General features: G+C 42.7%; 3 protein-coding genes across 3 annotated transcripts in view; all 3 read left to right on the top strand.

Moving 5' to 3' along the window:
* Positions 1-4,636: 4,636 nt before the first annotated feature.
* LOC129823904 (actin-related protein 2/3 complex subunit 5-like) lies at positions 4,637-7,146 on the top strand. The gene is made up of 4 exons (XM_055882998.1): positions 4,637-4,923; positions 5,436-5,507; positions 5,654-5,830; positions 6,047-7,146. The coding sequence occupies exons 1-4, from the start codon at positions 4,783-4,785 to the stop codon at positions 6,107-6,109; spliced, it is 453 nt and encodes a 150-aa protein (XP_055738973.1). The 5' UTR covers positions 4,637-4,782; the 3' UTR covers positions 6,110-7,146.
* A 7,478-nt stretch (positions 7,147-14,624) lies between these two features.
* On the top strand, positions 14,625-18,011 carry LOC129824594 (uncharacterized). The gene is made up of 3 exons (XM_055884283.1): positions 14,625-14,633; positions 14,793-14,866; positions 17,018-18,011. The coding sequence occupies exons 1-3, from the start codon at positions 14,625-14,627 to the stop codon at positions 18,009-18,011; spliced, it is 1,077 nt and encodes a 358-aa protein (XP_055740258.1).
* Positions 18,012-19,130: 1,119 nt separating this feature from the next.
* The window catches only part of LOC129823902 (plexin domain-containing protein 2-like), a 12,266-nt gene continuing 10,610 nt past the window's right edge, over positions 19,131-20,786 (top strand). The window contains exon 1 of the mRNA XM_055882986.1: positions 19,131-19,313. Coding sequence (XP_055738961.1) covers positions 19,226-19,313 — 88 coding nt within the window. The 5' untranslated portion in view covers positions 19,131-19,225. The remainder of the gene's footprint in view (positions 19,314-20,786) is intronic.

Here is a 20,786-nt window from a genome sequence, read left to right as displayed (position 1 = left end):
TAATTTTCTTTAGGAATGTAGTGAAGTAAAAGTAGTCAAACATATAAATAGTAAAGTACAGATAACGCAAAAAAACTACTTAAGTAGTACTTTAAAGTATTTTTACTAAAGTATTTTTAGTTAAGTACTTTACATCACTGTAATTAGTAACACATAAACCCTATTTGTACGGGAATAGTATTACTGGAGAACGTTTGTTATGTAATTATTACTACAGAACGTCCTTTATTCCATAGGACGTTTCGGACGAGATTCGTTTTTTCCAAACCGCCCCCTGTAATTCAGATTTTTTTTCAATAAATTGACAGTTATTATAGAAGCCTGAATATTTTTATTATAGGCATGAAGATATTTCAATATGTCCAGGTGATAACTCGAGCTTGGTTCCCAAGTTTCTAAACCATACCAAACCCTTTTTGTTATAGTGTCGCCATAATATTTGAAATGAGGAAATCTGATCATAATCATCAGAATATTTTAGCGATCTGCAGTACGTCCTAAATGGCCCCCCAGCCGTCAGATGTGAGCTAAACAGTGCACTTGCACCTGAGATGCGTTTTAAGGCTATATGCATGAGAAAGTTAACGTATCATTTCCAAACGTTTAGGTCAGTTGTATGCTGCTTAATTTGCGATCTATTAACAGCAAGTGTTGCAATAAACAGGCGAAAAATTGTTACTGATGCATTTGTCAATGTTCAATTCATATGCACAAAACATAAACATTCACTCTGAAAGTTGATACATGTATTTCTTGCTCAAACCGCGAGCAAAACCTGTCTAGGTGAATCACCAACTACCACCTGTCTAGGTGAATCACCAACTACTGTATACCCTCAATATGTATTCCATTCATAAACTGGAATAAACTGGAGCGGGAGTGTGCAGTTGACTCATGTCATGTGTTAACCTAGCTGACTAATAAGTAGAGCGGAAGAGGCGAAGCGGAAAGATTTATTCCGGCCAAAATCTGTCCGTGTAAAATATACAGGCCAATTGTGGATTTTTTGGTATGAATGTCTATGAGAGTGTCGAATTACGTCAGATGTATTCGATGGAATAGAAGTTTCGTACGAATAGAAGTTTCGTAGGCTGTTAAAAATGTACTGATATCAGTGGATGCACGTGGCATTCAGGCAACTTTGAGAAAAACTACTTAGTTGTGCCTGTTGTTCACACACGTATCTGCCCTCTCATTGTCTAGAAAAGTCCCACCTGATCTTCCCTCCTCCCACCTGCCGTCCATCTTTGAGGACATGTGTTTCCATGCACACGTTTGTTTTACTATCCTTGTGAGGACCAAACAATTGATTCCCATTCAAAATCCTATTTTCCCTAAACCTGACCTAACTCCTTAAATGTGATATTTCAGTTTTATATTTTTAATACATTTGCAAACATTTCTAAAAAAAAACGTTTTTTGCTTCGTCATTATGGGGTATTGTGTAAAGATTGATGAGGTAGAAAAAAACTATTGAATTCATTTTAGAATAAGTCTAAAACGTATCAAAATGTGGAAAAAGTCAAGGAGTCTGAATACTGTATAGTATATATTAGACCCAGTTTGCTATGAGACTCAATTTCGAGTTTCATAGCAAAGGGTCTGAACACTTATGTAAATAAGGTACTTCTGTTTTTTTATTTACACTGCTCAAAAAAATAAAGGGAACACTTAAATAACACAATGTAACTCCAAGTCAATCACACTTCTGTGAAATCAAACTGTCCACTTAGGAAGCAACACTGATTGACAATAAGTTTCACATGCTGTTGTGCAAATGGAATAGACAACAGGTGGAAATTATAGGCAATTAGCAAGACACCCCCAATAAAGGAGTGGTTCTGCAGGTGGTGACCACAGACCACTTCTCAGTTCCTATGCTTACTGGCTGATGTTCTGGTCACTTTTGAATGCTGGTGGTGCTTTCACTCTAGTGGTAGCATGAGACGGAGTCTACAACCCACACAAGTGGCTCAGGTAGTGCAGCTCATCCAGGATGGCACATCAATACATGCTGTGGCAAGAAGGTTTCGCTGTGTCTGTCAGCGTAGTGTCCAGAGCATGGAGGCGCTACCAGGAGACAGGCCAGTACATCAGGAGACGTGGAGGAGGCTGTAGGAGGGCAACAACCCAGCAGCAGGACCGCTACCTCCGCCTTTGAGCAGGAGGAGCACTGCCAGAGCCCTGCAAAATGACCTCCAGCAGGCCACAAATGTGCATGTGTCTGCTCAAACGGTCAGAAACAGACTCCATGAGGGTGGTATGAGGGCCCGACGTCCACAGGTGGGGGTTGTGCTTACAGCCCAACACCGTGCAGGACGTTTGGCATTTGCCAGACAACACCAAGATTGGCAAATTTGCCACTGGCGCCCTGTGCTCTTCACAGATGAAAGCAGGTTCACACTGAGCACGTGACAGACGTGACAGAGTCTGGAGATGCCGTAGAGAACGTTCTGCTGCCTGCAACATCCTCCAGCGTGACCGGTTTGGCGGTTGGTCATTCATGGTGTGGGGTGGCAGTTCTTTGTGGGGCCGCACAGCCCTCCATGTGCTCGCCAGAGGTAGCCTGACTGCCATTAAGTACCGAGATGAGATCCTCAGACCCCTTGTGAGGTCATATGCTGGTGCGGTTGGCCCTGGGTTCCTCCTAATGCAAGACAATGCTAGACCTCATGTGGCTGGAGTGTGTCAGCAGTTCCTGCAAGAGGAAGGCATTGATGCTAAGGACTGGCCCGCCCGTTCCCCAGACCTGAATCCAATTGAGCACATCTGGGACATCATGTCTCGCTCCATCCACCAACGCCACGTTGCACCACAGACTGTCCAGGAGTTGGCGGATGCTTTAGTCCAGGTCTGGGAGGAGATGCCTCAGGAGACCATCCGCCACCTCATCAGGAGCATGCCCAGGCGTTGTAGGAAGGTCATACAGGCACGTGGAGGCCACACACACTACTGAGCCTCATCTTGACTTGTTTTAAGGACATTACATCAAAGTTGGATCAGCCTGTAGTGGGGTTTTCTACTTTAATTTTGAGTGTGACTCCAAATCCAGACCTCCATGGGTTGATACATTTGATTTCCATTGATCATTTTTGTGTGATTTTGTTGTCAGCACATTCAACTATGTAAAGAAAAAAGTATTTAATAAGAATATTTCATTCATTCAGATCTAGGATGTGTTATTTTAGTGTTCCCTTTATTTTTTTGAACAGTGTATATATATACATTTGCTAAAAATTCTAAACCTTTTTTCACTTTGTCATTATGGGGTATTGTGTGTAGATTGAGGAAAAACAAATATTTAATCAATTTTAGAATAAGGCTGTAATGTAACAAAATGTGGAAAAGGGGAAGGGGTTCTGAAGCTAAACAGTGCACTTGCACCTGAGATGCGTTTTAAGGCTATATGGATGAGAAAGTTAACGTATCATTTCCAAACGTTTAGGTCAGTTGTATGCTGCTTAATTTGCGATCTATTAACAGCAAGGGTTTCAATAAATAGGCGCAATATTTTTTTACGGATGCAGTTGGCAATATTCAATCAATATGCACAAAATATAAACAAAAGCATTCTCTCTGAAAGTTGATACATGTAGGCCATTCATGTAGTTTATGGGCAGCACTTGTTTATTTAATCGAATCAGTTATTATTTTCTTGCTCAAACCGCGAGCAAAACCTGTCTAGGTGAATCACCAACTACCACCTGTCTAGGTGAATCACCAACTACTGTATACCCTCAATATGTATTCCATTCATAAACTGGAATAAACTGGAGCGGGAGTGTGCAGTTGACTCATGTCATGTGTTAACCTAGCTGACTAATAAGTAGAGCGGAAGAGGCGAAGCGGGAGGATTTATTCCACCCAAAATCTGTCCGTGTAAAATATACAGGCCAATTGGGGATTTTTTTTGTATGGAGGGCAATGAGAGTGTCGAATTACGTCAGATGTATTCGATGGGAATAGAAGTTTCGTAATGTTTAAGGCTGTTACAAATGTACTGATATCAGTGGATGCACGTGGCATTCAGGCAACTTTGAGAAAAACTACTTACGTATGTGAACAACACTCATAACTATCTGCCCTCTCATTGGCTAGAATAGTCTCACCTGATCTCCCCTCCTCCCACCTGCCGTCCATCTTTGAGGACATGTGTTTCCATTCACACGTTTGTTTTATTATCCTTGTGAGGACCAAACAATTGATTTCCATTCAAAATCTAATTTTGACCCTAATTGTAAACCTAACACCTGAGCCTAAAATAGCCTTTTCCTTGTGGGTACTAGCGAAATGTCCCGACTTGTCAGAATTTTCTTTGTTTTACTATCTTTGTGAGCACTTCTGGTCCCCTCAAGGATAGTAAAACCCAAAACACACACAGAGAGTCTGAGTCTCATTGACAACTGCAGAATCTCAATTGTATTTCCTTGATTCTCGCGTGTTCTCTCCTTGCCTCCTTCTCAAAACTCAGCCAAGGGAGCCAATTGAGATCCTTTCAACGGTTTGCCACAGTTTACACTCTTAGGTTGTGGAGAGAGTTAGCTTTTTCTCAACCTATACCACCATCTACTGTTATGTATGAGTACTGGCCCATCTAGACATATCACCATAGACGGTATGTGCCTAGCACACATCAGCCACTAGAGAGCGCCCTCTATACGGAAGTGAAGCTGTCAGCTCGAGACAGGAAATGAAAGCAGAAATGTTTAAATTGTAAAGCAGCACAGACAGCTTGCGGTATTCCTTCTAATTCTTCTTTAAACAACAAAATATATCTTCAAAATGTCGAAGAATAATGATTCGAACCAATTCAGGAAGGTGGACGTTGACGAGTACGACGAGAACAAATTTGTGGACGATGAGGATAATGGAGAGAGTCAGGTCGGTCCAGATGAAGCAGAAGTGGATTCGCTGATCAGACAATATCCTTTTACACTGATTTGATATACTAAGTGCACTGTTACATTTAATGGAGTGACGTGAAGCCGACACAGTTTTGCTATAATGTTGCAATTCAGACCATCTGACAAGTCATGATGCTACTATGTTGCAGATAAAGTCGACGCTTGTGCGCCTGTCACCAAGTCAGGGCGTGGTGCTCTCATGTCATTGATCCAACGATCATCCTTTTTCATATAACGAGAATACGTTCTGCAGTCAGATTTTGTGTTTTATTCAGTAAAGGTTTGGTGGTGGTGGTAGTAGTAGTAGGCCTAATATTTTGTTCATGACCTGAAGACATTCATTTGTTTCAAAGCAGGTTCAGACAAGTTGAAGGACGGTAGGAAGTGAATTCCACCAGTCAATCATTCTGTTAGTCATTGAGATTCTAAAACATTTTTGAAGAGAGGTGAATCAAGAATTACTGTGGCGCTCTCTCATTAGTATAACACTTCTATATAGTTTGTCTGTCTTTTCCTTAACACTGATGCACAGGGAACCTGATGGAAGCTTTGCAGGCTGTTCTGAAGAATCCCCCCATCAACACCAAAAACCAAAATGTTAAGGTCAGTCTTCATTACAACACAATAGAACCATGTCGAGCGTTAACAGTCCCATGTGAAACAAAACTAGCGTGTTCCTCAAAATACACTTTGAGCTTGAGGCATGTAAAAGCGTGTACTTCCTTCGCTGTGCATGTGTGTGTGATTAGGATCGTGCTGAAGCCCTGATGCTTAAAGTACTGAGTGCCTTCAAGAGCAGTGACATTGAGAAGGCTGTACAGTCTCTGGATAAGAACGGTGTTGACCTGCTCATGAAGTACATCTACAAGGGCTTTGAGAAGCCTTCTGAAAACAGCAGTGCTACCCTGCTGCAGTGGCACGAAAAGGTAAGACTTATCCTAACTGGTGTATGGCTGGAAGCACTTACAAGGTAGTAGGTGTGTGTGAAACGCACACACTGATGAAGCACATGCATACATTTTTATTAAGAAGTGCTCACTGAAGTACTCTTTACTGTTAGATTGCTTTATTAACTTATTTCCATATTCCTGTTATATTGTTGTTATTTGTATTCACTGTGTTCATACTGTGTGGGGTTCTAGGCTCTCTCTGCTGGAGGAGTGGGTTCCATCGTGAGAGTGCTGACAGCCAGGAAAACTGTGTAGAGCTGCACTGGACCTGACTGACTGCCACAGAGACCACTCTCTTAGGGGATGTGCTGGCACTATAACCCCCTGGGCCTGTACTCATAAAGCATCTCAGAGTAGAAGTGCTGATCTAGGATCAGTTTAGCTTTTGATATAATGATGAATAAGATTACATGGACAGAGTTGACCTGATCCTAGATCAGCACACCTACTCTGAGATGCTATATAATTACGGGCCCAGAACTGGTTTCCTTTCTACGCTTGAAGGAAGTTCGCAGACACCAGACGACCTGTCTCAAATGGCCACTTCTCAGTCCTAAAATGATATTTGATCAGAATCCAACGTTTGTCATACATTTTGTGCTTTTGTTGTGAAAGAAGATGAGATACTTATATCGTAAGATTAAAATAATCTTCATGTCACAAGGATGACATGTAATAATATGCCATTTCAGAGATAGATTTTGTGCTATCATGGTGGATAGATGGCACCATACGGTAAGATTTCATTCCCTCTAATGCAGAGCAGTTTGTGTGTGATTATGCTTGAACTAGTTAACCTGTTCCCAGATCAGTGGAGGCTGCTGAGGGGAGGACGACTCATAATAATGGCTGAAACGGATCAAATAAAATGGCATCAAACTATGTGTTTGACGTATTTGATACCATTCCACTGACTCTGCCACTACCACGAGCCTGTCCTCCCCAATTAAGGTGCCAGGTGTGTCCCAGATCTATTTGTCCTCTTTAGCCAACTCCAATGGGCATTAATATACAGCACTAACAGATCTGGGACCAAGCTAGGAACAAGTCCTTTGGAATGTAGTGATGTCATCACATGTTCCTGGACACGTCTCAGAGGGCATCCTCTTTTATAACGTATTTACAAGTATAGAAAAATATAATCTCTTGACAAATCCATTTGTAAATGTATTGAGGAAATAATGTGTTACTTTAAACCTTCTGATCAAATGACCAAATGCCTTATTGGGATATTCATTTTTGATATATTTTATATTAATTTTCTGGACATAATAAACAAACATCCACCTAAATAGTTTTTTTTCTTCATTTTCTGACATTTTAAAATATCTTATATTTCAAAGATGACTCCAAAAACTACATTCCACTCAGAATATGTGTTTTGTATTCTTTCTTGGAATTCTTTATTCAGATGCTGGTTATTTTTGCAATTCTTCCATGATCTTTGTTGTTGTCATATTTGTATCTTGCGAGCCACCACTGATGACTCAGGTGGTAGGTCTCCCACTCTCCTAAAGCTTGTCACCACCCATCCCCCTGGGTCATCCCTCCCCCTGGGTCACCCCTCCCTCTGGGTCACCTCTCCACCTGGGTCACCTCTCCACCTGGGTCACCTCTCCCCTGGGTCACCTCTCCCTCAGCCATCCAGTCATGGAGGAGGATCTGTTCCAGAACAGGCCTCTTAGTGGGATCCTGCTACAGTCACCAGCTGATCAACTCCTCACACTCTGTATCATGATGAAACAGCGATAGGATGGAGATTTGGCCTTTGGGTCTCTTCAATCTTTTTTTGTATTTGATCACCTTTAATCTAGTCTGAGTACCAGTCTTTTTAGATATTATTCCACTCCTTGCCACTCCTGTCATTTGTCCAAGCTCTTTGGAAAATGACAGGAGTGGAATTTTAGCTAAAAAGACTGGTACCCACCTTTAACCCCCTCATGTTTCCATAACCACATCCAAGAACATACTCATACATAGCAACAGAAACGTCTCTCTCTCTCTGCGCACCCCCCTCACCCTTAGTCAGGCCCTTTTTGAAGCACAGGCGCCCAGCGATGATGTCAGCCTCCTTGTTGAATGGCAGGCGGCCACACACCAGGCCGTAGAGCAGTACCCGCAGTAACCAGATGGTGGCGACCCTGGTACACACCACTCAGCACCCACTCTGGAGGACAGTACTCTTCTGTACCTGAGAGAAGGGAGGAAAAATTACAGCGAGATTATTGTAAATTACTAATATCCTGTTTTCTGAGACATTTTCCAGATCTTTACAACTGGGTCATGTTCATTAGGGCACACTAACAAAAGTGCTTCTTATTGGACGAGTTCAGATAGCACCTACCTTTTTCACTCAGTTTCAGAGTGTTTTTTTGCATTTTGTGCCTACTGAACATAACCCTGACCAGCGATTCCCTTGTTGTCTCCTACCGGAGTAGTCTCTATAGGACGATTCTCTCAGCAGGTCTCCATAGCTGGTCGATGAGCTTGACCCGCATGTTGTCTGTCTGCACCAGCAGGTTTTCAACCTTGAGTCACGGTGCAGGACCCCCCCCCCCCCCCCCCAGTCACAGCAATGCTGAACAGCTAGCACCACCTCTGTAATAACATAATCAGAATGTAGAACAGCCAGCGCCCCCTGTAATAACATAATCAGAGTATAGAACAGCCAGCACCGCCTGTAATAACATAATTATAATATTGAACAGCCAGCACTACCTGTAATAACATAATCAGAGTATAGAACAGCCAGCACCGCCTGTAATAACATAATTATAATATTGAACAGCCAGCACTACCTGTAATAACATATTCAGAGTAAAGAGCAGCCAGCACCGCCTGTAATAACATAATCAGAGTATAGAACAGCCAGCATCACCTGTAATAACATAATCAGAATATAGAACAGCCAGCGCCACCTGTAATAACATAATCAGAGTAAAGAACAGCCAGCGCCACCTGTAATAACATAATCAGAGTATAGAACAGCCAGCGCCACCTGTAATAACATAATCAGAGTATAGAACAGCCAGCATCAACTGTTATAACATAATCAGAGTATAGAACAGCCAGCGCCACCTGTAATAACATAATCAGAGTATAGAACAGCCAGCGCCACCTGTAATAACATAATCAGAGTATAGAACAGCCAGCATCAACTGTTATAACAAAATCAGAGTATAGAACAGCAAGTGCCACCTGTAATAACATAATCAGAGTATAGAACAGCCAGCGCCACCTGTAATAACATAATCAGAGTATAGAACAGCCAGCATCACCTGTAATAACATAATCAGAGTATAGAACAGCCAGCACCACCTGTAATAACATAATCATAATATAGAACAGCCAGCACCGCCTGTAATAACATAATCAGAGTATAGAACAGCCAGCACCACCTGTAATAACATAATCATAATATAGAACAGCCAGCACCACCTGTAATAACATAATCAGAGTATAGAACAGCCAGCACCACCTGTAATAACATAATCAGAGTATAGAACAGCCAGCACTACCTGTAATAACATAATCAGAGTATAGAACAGCCAGCACTACCTGTAATAACATAATCAGAGTATAGAACAGCCAGTGCCACCTGTAATAACATAATCAGAGTATAGAACAGCCAGTGCCACCTGTAATAACATAATCAGAGTATAGAACAGCCAGTGCCACCTGTAATAACATAATCAGAGTATAGAACAGCCAGTGCCACCTGTAATAACATAATCAGAGTATAGAACAGCCAGTGCCACCTGTAATAACATAATCAGAGTATAGAACAGCCAGCATCAACTGTTATAACAAAATCAGAGTATAGAACAGCCAGCATCAACTGTTATAACAAAATCAGAGTATAGAACAGCCAGCATCAACTGTTATAACAAAATCAGAGTATAGAACAGCCAGCTTCAACTGTTATAACAAAATCAGAGTATAGAACAGCCAGCGCCACCTGTAATAACATAATCAGAATATATGCCACTTAACAAACACTCTTATCCAAAGTGACTTAGTTTGTGACTTAGTAGCAACTAGAGATTAGAGTACAGAACAGGGAATCCATACATTTGTAGTAGGTGTATGTGAACACGGTGTGAACTCAACTGACAACCTTGGCATTTCTTGTGCCAAACTTTTACGTACTGAGCCACACAGGACTTCACCAGAGCATCACCTGATGGTCCTGGCCAGACACTCGTTCACCCAGCTTCTTAATGAAGCCAAACAAGTCCATGCAGGGACCGCTCAGCCTCCTTAAACCACTCCAGCAGGCCCAGCACGTAGCAGCAGGACGGGGGCCATGAGACGATCTGCACCAAGGTCACCTCCAGTGACAAGGCACTCCGCTCCCCAGGCTGGAGGTGAGAGGGGAGGGAAAAGTGGATGGAGAGGAGAGTGGGGTAAGAAGGTTAAAAAAGGTGACTTTCTGTATACTTAACCTGAGAGTCCTTACAGGTTACTTACAAGCTTTATGTATGGCTCTGCCATTCCTCTGGTCACATACTTTATGGCCACCTGAGTGAAAAAGCAACATGATGAGAAATTCATATACAGTTGAAGTTTGAAGTTTACATAAACTTAGTTTGGAGTCATTAAAACTCGTTTTTCAACCACTCCACAAATTTCTTGTTAACAAATTATAGTTTTGGCAAGTCGGTTAGGACATCTACTTTGTGCATGACACAAGTCATTTTTCCAACAATTGTTTACAGACAGATTATTTCACTTATAATTCACTGTATCACAATTCCAGTGGGTCAGAAGTTTACATACACTAAGTTGACTGTGCCTTTAAACATCTTGGAAAATTCCAGAAAATGATGCCAGGGCTTTAAAAGCTTCTGATAGGCTAATTGACATCATTTGAGTCAATTGGAGGTGTACCTGTGGATGTATTTCAAGGCCTACCTTCACACTCAGTGCCTCTTTGCTTGACATCATGAGAAAATCAAAAGAAATCAGCCAAGACCTCAGAAAAAAATAGTAAACCTCCACAAGTCTGGTTCATCCTTGGGAGCAATTTCCAAACGCCTGAAGGTACCATGTTCATCTGTACAAACAATAGTATGCAAGTATTAACACCATGGGACCACGCAGCCGTCATACCGCACAGGAACGAGATACGTTCTGTCTCCTAGAGATGAACGTACTGTGGTGCGAAAAGTGCAAATCAATCCCAGAACAACAGCAAAGGACCTTGTGAAGATGCTGGAGGAAACAGGTACAAAAGTATCTATATCCACAATAAAACGAGTCCTATATCGACATAACCTGAAAGGCAGCTCAGCAAGGAAGAAGCCACTGCTCCAAAACCGCCATAAAAAAGCCAGACTGCGGTTTGCAACTGCACATGGGGTCAAAGATCATACTTTTTGGAGAACTGTCCTCTGGTCTGATGAAACAAAAATAGAACTGTTTGGCCATAATGACCACTGTTATGTTTGGAGGAAAAAGGGGGACGCTTGCAAGCCGAAGAGTACCATCCCAACCGTGAAGCACGGGGGTGGCAGCATCATGTTGTGGGAGTGCTTTGCTGCAGGAGGGACTGGTGCACTTCACAAAATAGATGGCATCATGAGGAGTTATAAAATTATGTGGATATATTGAAGCAACATCTCAAGACATCAGTCAGGAAGTTAAAGCTTGGTCACAAATGAGTCTTCCAAGTGGACAATGACCCCGGGCACACTTCCAAAGTTGTGGCAAAAATGGTTTAAGGACCTCAAAGTCAAGGTATTGGAGTTACACCAGCTCTGTCAGGAGGAATGGGCCAAAATTCACCCAACTTATTGTGGGAAGCTTGTGGAAGGCTACCTGAAATGTTTAACCTAAGTCAAACAATTTAAAGGCAATGCTACCAAATACTAATTGAGTGTATGTAAACTTCTGACCCACTGGGAATGTGATGAAATAAATAAATGCTGAAATAAATCATTCTCTCTGTTATTATTCTGACATTTCACATTCTTAAAATAAAGTGGTGATCCTAACTGACCTAAGACAGGGAATTTTTACTAGGATTAAATGTCAGGAATTGTGAAAAACTGAGTTTAAATGTACTTGGCTAAGGTGTATGTAAACTACCGACTTCAACTGTATTAGTGTGCTTTCACTTCTTGGATCATGCAAATATAAATAGCAATATAACATTTGAATTTTCCGTCTCACGCAGTTATACAACTATATGACCAGATTTAGAATTCCATAACAAACTGATATAAGCTTCACCTGTTGGCTGTCACTTTTGCGCATGGCGGCATAGACCCACATCCTCCTTTACCCAGCATACTCCCCATTGTGTAGAGAGACTCAAAGTTGCCTGTAACAAAGTTACGCATGAAATAAAGCACAAATCATCACAAATACCAAATATCAAACTCAATAGATACTGTTCATATAATATCAGAACTAGTTATTTAGCCTGATCCCCAATGTGTTTGTGCTGTCTTGCCGTGTCCTGTTGTCATTGTCAGGCTAATGGAAAGACAACACTAAAGCATCTGGGACAAGGCTAATTCTTCTTCCATTGCATTGATACTGAGTTTAGTCAGGTCTTACTTGGGTTGGGTCCAAGATTAAACCTTCAGTTTCTTTGGTCCTAGTTTCCTGTTGTCCTGAGTGAGACTTCTTGTGCGCTACACTGATGTGTCCCCAGTGATGTTGTCTGTGATTTCAAAGTGGACTGTGAGGATGGGTCAGATGAAGAAGCATACTAGTTTCTCAGCTTTATAAAGCTTTCATTCTCTTCTCTGGGTTCAACTCATCTTCTCTTTCAAAACGGCCGACACAGGCTGTAGGAAGCAGTTGTTTCTCTCTTGATGAATAAAAAAACACAATTCTGTCTAATAATTAAACACTTTCTATCCTGTTGGTTTTAGTTTAGTGTTTTTAGTGTTTCTCTAGCTCATCTCAAGCTGTTGGCTAGGTCATATTCGTTAGGGTACACCGTAGCAAAGCATGTCCTAACCCTATATTGTAAACTGTCATGGTCAAAACATATTGATACAGTAGTAGCTAAGACGGGGAGAAGTCTGTCCATAATAAAGTGACACTGCATTCTTAACAACACTATCAACAAGGCAGGTCCTACAGGCCCTAGTTTTGTCACACCTTGACTACTGTTTAGTCGTATGGTCAGGTTCCACAAAAAAAGGATTTAGGAAAATTGCAATTGACTCAGAAGAGGGCAGCACGGCTGGCCCTTGGTTGTACATAGAGAGCTAATATTAATAATTTGCATGTCAATCTCTCCTCCACTTCAGCCAGGAGAGATTGACTTCATCACTGCTTTTATTTATGAGAGGTATTGACATGTTGAATGCACCGAGCTGTCTGTCTAAACTACTGGCACACAGCTCGTACACCCATGCATACCCCACAAGACATGCCACAAGAGGTCTCTTCACAGTCCCCAACTCTATTCCACATCAAGTAACTGATGCAAGCAGTAAAATTAGATTTAAAAAACACCTTATGGGAAGCAACACAAACATACACACACACACATGATAACATACACACTACACACACATACACATGGATTTAGTACTGTAGATATGTGGTAGTGGTGGAGCAGGGGCCTGAGGGCACACAGTGTGTTGTGAAATCTGTGAATGTATTGTAATGTTTTAAAATGGTATAAACTGCCTTAATTTTGCTGGACCCCAGGAAGAGTAGCTGCTGCCTTGGCAACAGTTAATGGGGATCCATATTAAATACAAATTACAAAGAGGACCAGGAGAACGCTGCAGCTGGACTGGGAATATCATAGAGTGAGTCCCTGGCATGACACTGTGGGACACCATCCTAGGCCAAACACACTGATTAAGGCTATATGTCAAAACACAATGGTTTTAGTTTCCATTCCCATCCTTCTTCAGCCCAGCACACACTGTTAATAATCCAGGTTGTCCAACACAAAATATTTTTAGTATAATTGATTTTCTATGTCACAGATCGTTGTCTTGTTGCATTACAAAATGTCCTTTGCTGCATCAAATCTATCTGGAATCTAATGTAGAAATGGCCCCTTCAAAGGGTGACACTGCAGGTCCTTTTCATTGAAAAGTGAAAGACTAAAGTTACATACATGGGATGCTTTAGTGAATTTCAGAATGTTTGGAACCCTGTAGTCGATTACTACCTACAGTATACGTGGACTGTTCTGTCGGCCAATGGGGAGACAGATCCATGCTGTTGCGTGAGATACTGCAGCCGGACAACAGGGGGTACTGTCTGACTTTCTGGTTTCACATGAATGGCACACATCGAGACCCTTAAACTCTACAGCAATAACAGGTGGGTAGGATCATGTTGTCCTCGGATGGATGAATAGAAGGAAGGACGGTTGGGTGGATGGATGGGTGGATGGGTGGATGGGTGGGTGGATAGATGGATGGATGGACAGTTAGGTGGATAGATGGATGCACAGTTGGTTGGGTGGGTGGTTGGAGAGACAGTTGGATGGGTGGATGGGTGGATGGGTGGATGGATGGATGGATGGATGGATGGATTTATTGGTTGATTCATTCATTTCCCCCAGGAAGAAGCATGCGAGTGGAGGTGCTGCCAGTGTCTTGTGGACTGAGTCAGGAAGCCAGGGAGACGTGTGGTTCTTGGGCAGTGTATATGTGGATTACACACAGCCATTCTGGGTAAGGTGTCTACAGTAATAACTATTAAGGGAGGCTTTAGCTTTAGTAACAGCTCCTTAAATTGATATCTGTTTTCTGCAGGACATAAAAACATCATAAAATAGACGCAAATGCTCAAAGTGTGGACGTCATTTTGTCCCCAGTTTGATTCTGACTGAACCTCGATTCTCAGGCTTCCAAGCCAAGTGATGAGCACTATGGTAATGTGATACCGCTGTGTCACTAAATATACTGTATCTGTGTGATTATATAAAGGCTGTGTTCTGTTCTCTCCACAGTTGGTGTTCAAGGGCCGGGCCCCTGGTCGAGACGTAGCCCCAGATGACATCATCATCACACTCCATGTTACATGGTATCCATGGTCACTCAGCTCTCAGGCTTAGACATTGCAGATACAAGTAAGAGTAGTGGTAAGAGAGTTCATAAGATCTACAAATGCAGATGATATATTTTGGCGTATTCGACTGGATGGTATTAGGATGAGGTTAGAAACGACCCCTTTCTACCAAGGTGTTACTACACTAATGATGCACCTGTTTAATTCAATAACGTAGTGTTGTACTACGGATTTGTTGTATGTGTGGTTGGGAGTGGTTCTCTCTCTGCTGTCATCGCCACTGTTCTCTATCGGAAACACTCCACCAAGTATGTCATGATGATGATGATGATGATATTGATGATGATAACTGTGATGATGAAGAATGTAATAATGAATTTGGCGATGTCTTTAATGATGATGATGATGATGACAATTAAGATTAAGACAGTGGTACAAATAATTAATTAATCTCCCCCACAGCCTACCTAAACCTCTGGAAAATGATTTCTGTTTCGATCTTTACGACTGTAAAATAAATATGCATTTATCAGAGTTGGTTACTCTCTAAATGTAATACTTTACAGTTACTACTGTAATTACAGTATCTGCCCAAAATTGTAATCAGTAACGTAACTTTTGGATTACCCAAACTCAGTAACGTAATCTGATTACTTTCCCCTTAATAAGAGCCATTAGAGGAAGACAAAAAACAGTCCATCAAACACATTTGGTGTCATCATAGTGTTCTCTGCCTTATGGTCGGACTTGCTCAGATGGAACAAACTTAAACTTGCGCCTATTTTCAATGCTAAATTGAATGTCATAGACAAAACTGAAAGGTGTCATTATAAATGTTTTTGCAGACATCCTTTCTGAATCCAATAAATAATCTTCTAGTTTTTAAAATTTTCTGTAATCTGATTGCAATATTTTTGCTGGAAACGCAACTGATTACAGTTACAGTTTTTTTGTAGTCATGTAGAATACATGTAATCAGTTACTCCCCAACCCTGAGTATAATACATCAAGTAGTGAACACTACCACAAAATTGTATTCCATACTGTAAACAGTGGTATGTACTCATGAATGCCAAGGGAAGCCATGCTTCCCCCCCAAATGTATATTTCGTCTCTCTGTGTTTCACACATTTCCTTCAATTCACAAGAGGCTGAATGTATCTCACCGGAGAAAGCATCCAAGTGAATGAAACAGCTCCCCTCTTTCTCTCTCTGTATGTGTAGCCCATCTATCTGATGCTGTCTTGTCAAAAAGAATATGACATTGTTGCCGCCCATAGCATTGAATAAAAGGAAAGCCAGCGAGCATTTGGCCTCCCTTGATAATAAAAAAATAAAATAATAGCCAATCAGCTTTGAGGTAAACTGAGTGAGCTGAAATGTGAATGGTCCTGGTGCACCAAAACAAAAGTGTCAAGGGAAGACAGTTTGGATTTGGCTTCACACCAATCACACCACATCAAAACCAGAACGTAATTTACAGAAAAAACTTGAATTGTTGTGTAGTTGACTTCCGGTGGCTAGTTAGCCACTGAATCTAAAATCGTCCCTTTCTTAAATTAGGCATGGATGGATATAGGGATTTGGACTTGTGGTTTTACTTAATTCTCCTTACTGGCCAGTGATTATAACGGCGATTCTGATCCAACCATAAATTCATACATTTTGCCCCTGGCCTGAGAAGATGGAAGTTGAACATGTAGCTAGATGTAGTAGGCTAATGTTAACTACCTGGCCTGGCGCATCTTTCCCATGAAAGAAAGTTAGGCTAGCGAGCAAGCATTTTATCCAGGTAGCCTAGGACAACTAAAACTAAAAGCGTGTACTGTATGACAGAGTCATCGACCGTTTCGGCAACATGAAAGAGAGGAGGATGTCATTAACATTTCTCTACAAGTAGTGTGAGTCAACATGTTTTTTTATACTTGCACACACACGCGTACACACACCAATTAGTACCATGGACAGACACATCATATTTAGCTTATGTTGATTGGACTAAATTATTTTTGGTATCTTCACTGTAACAAAGCTGCAATAGCTGCCCCAGCCCACTGTCCATCCATCTCCAGTCCCAGACCTCTCTTCAAGCCCCAGCCCACTGTCCATCCATCTCCAGTCCCAGACCTCTCTTCAAGCCCCAGCCCACTGTCCATCCCTCTCCAGTCCCAGACCTCTCTTCAAGCCCCAGCCCACTGTCCATCCATCTCCAGTCCCAGACCTCTCTTCAAGCCCCAGCCCACTGTCCATCCCTCTCCAGTCCCAGACCTCTCTTCAAGCCCCAGCCCACTGTCCATCCATCTCCAGTCCCAGACCTCTCTTCAAGCCCCAGCCCACTGTCCATCCATCTCCAGTCCCAGACCTCTCTTCAAGCCCCAGCCCACTGTCCATCCATCTCCAGTCCCAGACCTCTCTTCAAGCCCCAGCCCACTGTCCATCCCTCTCCAGTCCCAGACCTCTCTTCAAGCCCCAGCCCACTGTCCATCCCTCTCCAGTCCCAGACCTCTCTTCAGGCCCCAGCCCCCTGTCCATCCATCTCCAGTCCCAGACCTCTCTTCAAGCCCCAGCTCACTGTCCATCCCTCTCCAGTCCCAGACCTCTCTTCAAGCCCCAGCCCACTGTCCATCCCTCTCCAGTCCCAGACCTCTCTTCAGGCCCCAGCCCACTGTCCATCCCTCTCCAGTCCCAGACCTCTCTTCAGGCCCCAGCCCACTGTCCATCCATCTCCAGTCCCAGACCTCTCTTCAAGCCCCAGCCCACTGTCCATCCCTCTCCAGTCCCAGACCTCTCTTCAAGCCCCAGCCCACTGTCCATCCCTCTCCAGTCCCAGACCTCTCTTCAGGCCCCAGCCCACTGTCCATCCCTCTCCAGTCCCAGACCTCTCTTCAAGCCCCAGCCCACTGTGCATCCATCTCCAGTCCCAGACCTCTCTTCAAGCCCCAGCCCACTGTCCATCCCTCTCCAGTCCCAGACCTCTCTTCAAGCCCCAGCCCACTGTCCATCCATCTCCAGTCCCAGACCTCTCTTCAAGCCCCAGCCCACTGTCCATCCATCTCCAGTCCCAGACCTCTCTTCAGGCCCCAGCCCACTGTCCATCCCTCTCCAGTCCCAGACCTCTCTTCAAGCCCCAGCCCACTGTCCATCAATCTCTCCAGTCTAAGACTCAGTTCATCGAGGCCCTAGCACATCCAGCACAGACATGGTAGCAAACACCCAGACTTCCTCTGGTCGTTGTCTCTCTCTCTCTGCCAGACAGAGGACCGGAGGCCAGAGACAGGGGACACAGGAGGAATGTAGGACGTCAATGGGAAGAAACTCATTCACAGGGTGTATTAGTACACCATGGTGCTCTTTTGTCAATGCAAAACAAGCGGTTTTGCTTATGAAGATAAACTGATATGAAATGCCTTTAGTGGCAATTCAATATGATAGGTCTGTCTAATTTCACACATCATTAGACTAAATGAAGTAGAGTAAGTGGAGTACAGTGTGCTTGCAATGCCCCACAGACAAATCTCTCTCTCTCTCTCTCTCTCTCTCTCTCTCTCTCTCTCTCTCTCTCTCTCTCTCTCTCTCTCTCTCTCTCTCTCTCTCTCTCTCTCTCTCTCTCTCTCTCTCTCACACACACACACACACACACACACACACACACACACACACACACACACACACACACACACACACACACACACACACACACACACACACACACACACACACACACACACACACACACACACACACACACACACACACACCCTGAGGTTGGAAAGCCCTTTTAGCCTTGTGAGACATGTCACACTCATCCAATCCACAGAATTCTCACAGGAACTCGCTCTCATGCAGGTGAGAAAACACACACACAGTAGAGAGAGAGAGACGGTGGCAGACTCACTGTTTTGGTGCGTGTGTACAGAGTTTCCAGCGCTTATGCACTGTCTCCACTCTCAACTTATTAAAACGGAGATGACCATGCAAGAGGGAGAGAGACAATAATAACTTCAGCATCGCACTCAAGTCATTGTCAACATACTTATTATCTTAGACCTACTTAGCTCTATCAAGTGATCACACAACCTTTCCAAGACTAATAGATTTAGCCAATTTGAATTCTTGTTAAATGGGCATTTCCCGGCGACGGGAAGTATTGCTATTGAAATGTTTAGTATTTTATGTTAAAAATGCAACTACTGGATTTTATTTCATAACTTGCTCTGCGTTTTTGTTTGAGAAGTGGACAACATTCTGACGGAATAGTGTCGCCTTGGTACTTCGAACCAAAAGGACCTTGCGCAGATGAAAAGTTGTCCGACAGGTTTTTATTTGATAGTGTGCTTTGGGAATTTAAGAGGGAATAAAGAGACTTAGGAACTGATGATGACGAAGAGTGTCACATTTATCACCGGAATATTTATAGTTTTCCAGTGTCAAATAACTCATGTGGAATTGATGCCTGCCGGTGGTAAGTCATTATTTAAAATAGTCTTTATTTATTGTAAGTCATTATTGTTCTTCAATTCTCTTTGGTGTTTTGCTTTTTGAAGCTCAGCCATGTGCACTAACATTTCTACATAGCCTTAATGTTGTGGCAAGTTATTTACCTTTTACATAAATCTAAATATTGAAAGAATTACTGTTAACATTAGACCATAAAAGCACAGGATAACATGCTGTGATAGGCTACATCACTGCAGTACTGAATCCTTAGAGAGTGGACACAGTTCTCTGGCATAGAATAGAATACTTCCCAAGGGACTTTCCGAAGATAAGAGGAGATAAGATAACTTAACAAGATAAGTGGACTTGCTACATAAATGTCACTTTGCTGACATGCATGTAGGTTTATTACTGCTATTAGTGTCCGTTCATGGCTCATTAAAGGGGCAATAAGTAATTGCGACATTCATTTATGTACACATGGATTCTTGAAGAATATAATTTATAAATGCCTCATGAGCTTAGTTCAATTGTCACACTCCATCAGAACCCAAACTAGAAGCTTGTTTAACTCTGGTGTTTGTAAGAAAAGTAATTGTAAACAAACACTGTATAGCCTCAAAACAGTTTAGAACTGTAAATTTGATCTCATGGATGGTCAGTCCTTGCATCTATAGCTCCGTCTTAGAATTTGACAGTTACTACATTTATCCAGCCCCATCCCTAAGCTGTTTACCAAATCAGTGGTGGGGTTCCCGCTTTCTTATTGTTTGAACTGCAGATTGCTCATTAAACCAGTTTCTTTTAGGTGTTCTATATGTCTCCCAACCACAATAACACTTCTAAGTCTGCTGATGATAGTAGAACCATATGTGACACACTCTATGAGACTCACAACATGTCTTCCTCCATCATAACTGGCCTATAACCTCTGGGTTGGGCCTGCCAGTGTGAAGAATGTGCGGGAGCCGTTCACTCTCTCCTGCGAAAAGAGGGGGGAGTTTAGATGCAATGCTGTCCCTGGCAGGATGATTGAGGGAAGGTGGATGTTTGTTTTTCCCAGGGAAGAGAGGTTAGTATGCTGTTTGTGTCTGTCACATGTTGACAGTGACAGGCAGGCAGACGTAGGCTAGTATATAAAGATGGGTTTAGTTCCAAGGACTGTCTGAAGACGTTCAACATGTCATTGTCAACCTCACATGGGAGATTCCTGGGCCCTTTTCAAACACTGGTGAGATGAAACGTAACCAGCACACTATGTTACAGGGTGCCCCTTCTACTCTCCTCAGGGGCCCCCCATCCTGGTGTGCAGGGGTTGGCCCTCTCTAGAGGAGAGTCAGATCTGGATCAAATACATTGTGTGTACACTTGATTTAGCTTGACCAGAATTCAGCGTGGTTTGCATTGGTTCCATTGTATTAGGCAATGGAAGGCCTGTCCCAGACCTGCTGTTTTCAACTCTCTAGAGACAGCAGGAGCGCTAGAGATACTCTGAATG

This window comes from Salvelinus fontinalis, chromosome 26, assembly GCF_029448725.1.
Source record: "Salvelinus fontinalis isolate EN_2023a chromosome 26, ASM2944872v1, whole genome shotgun sequence".
Classification (NCBI taxonomy): domain Eukaryota; kingdom Metazoa; phylum Chordata; class Actinopteri; order Salmoniformes; family Salmonidae; genus Salvelinus; species Salvelinus fontinalis.
This window is presented reverse-complemented; position numbering and strand designations above follow the sequence as displayed.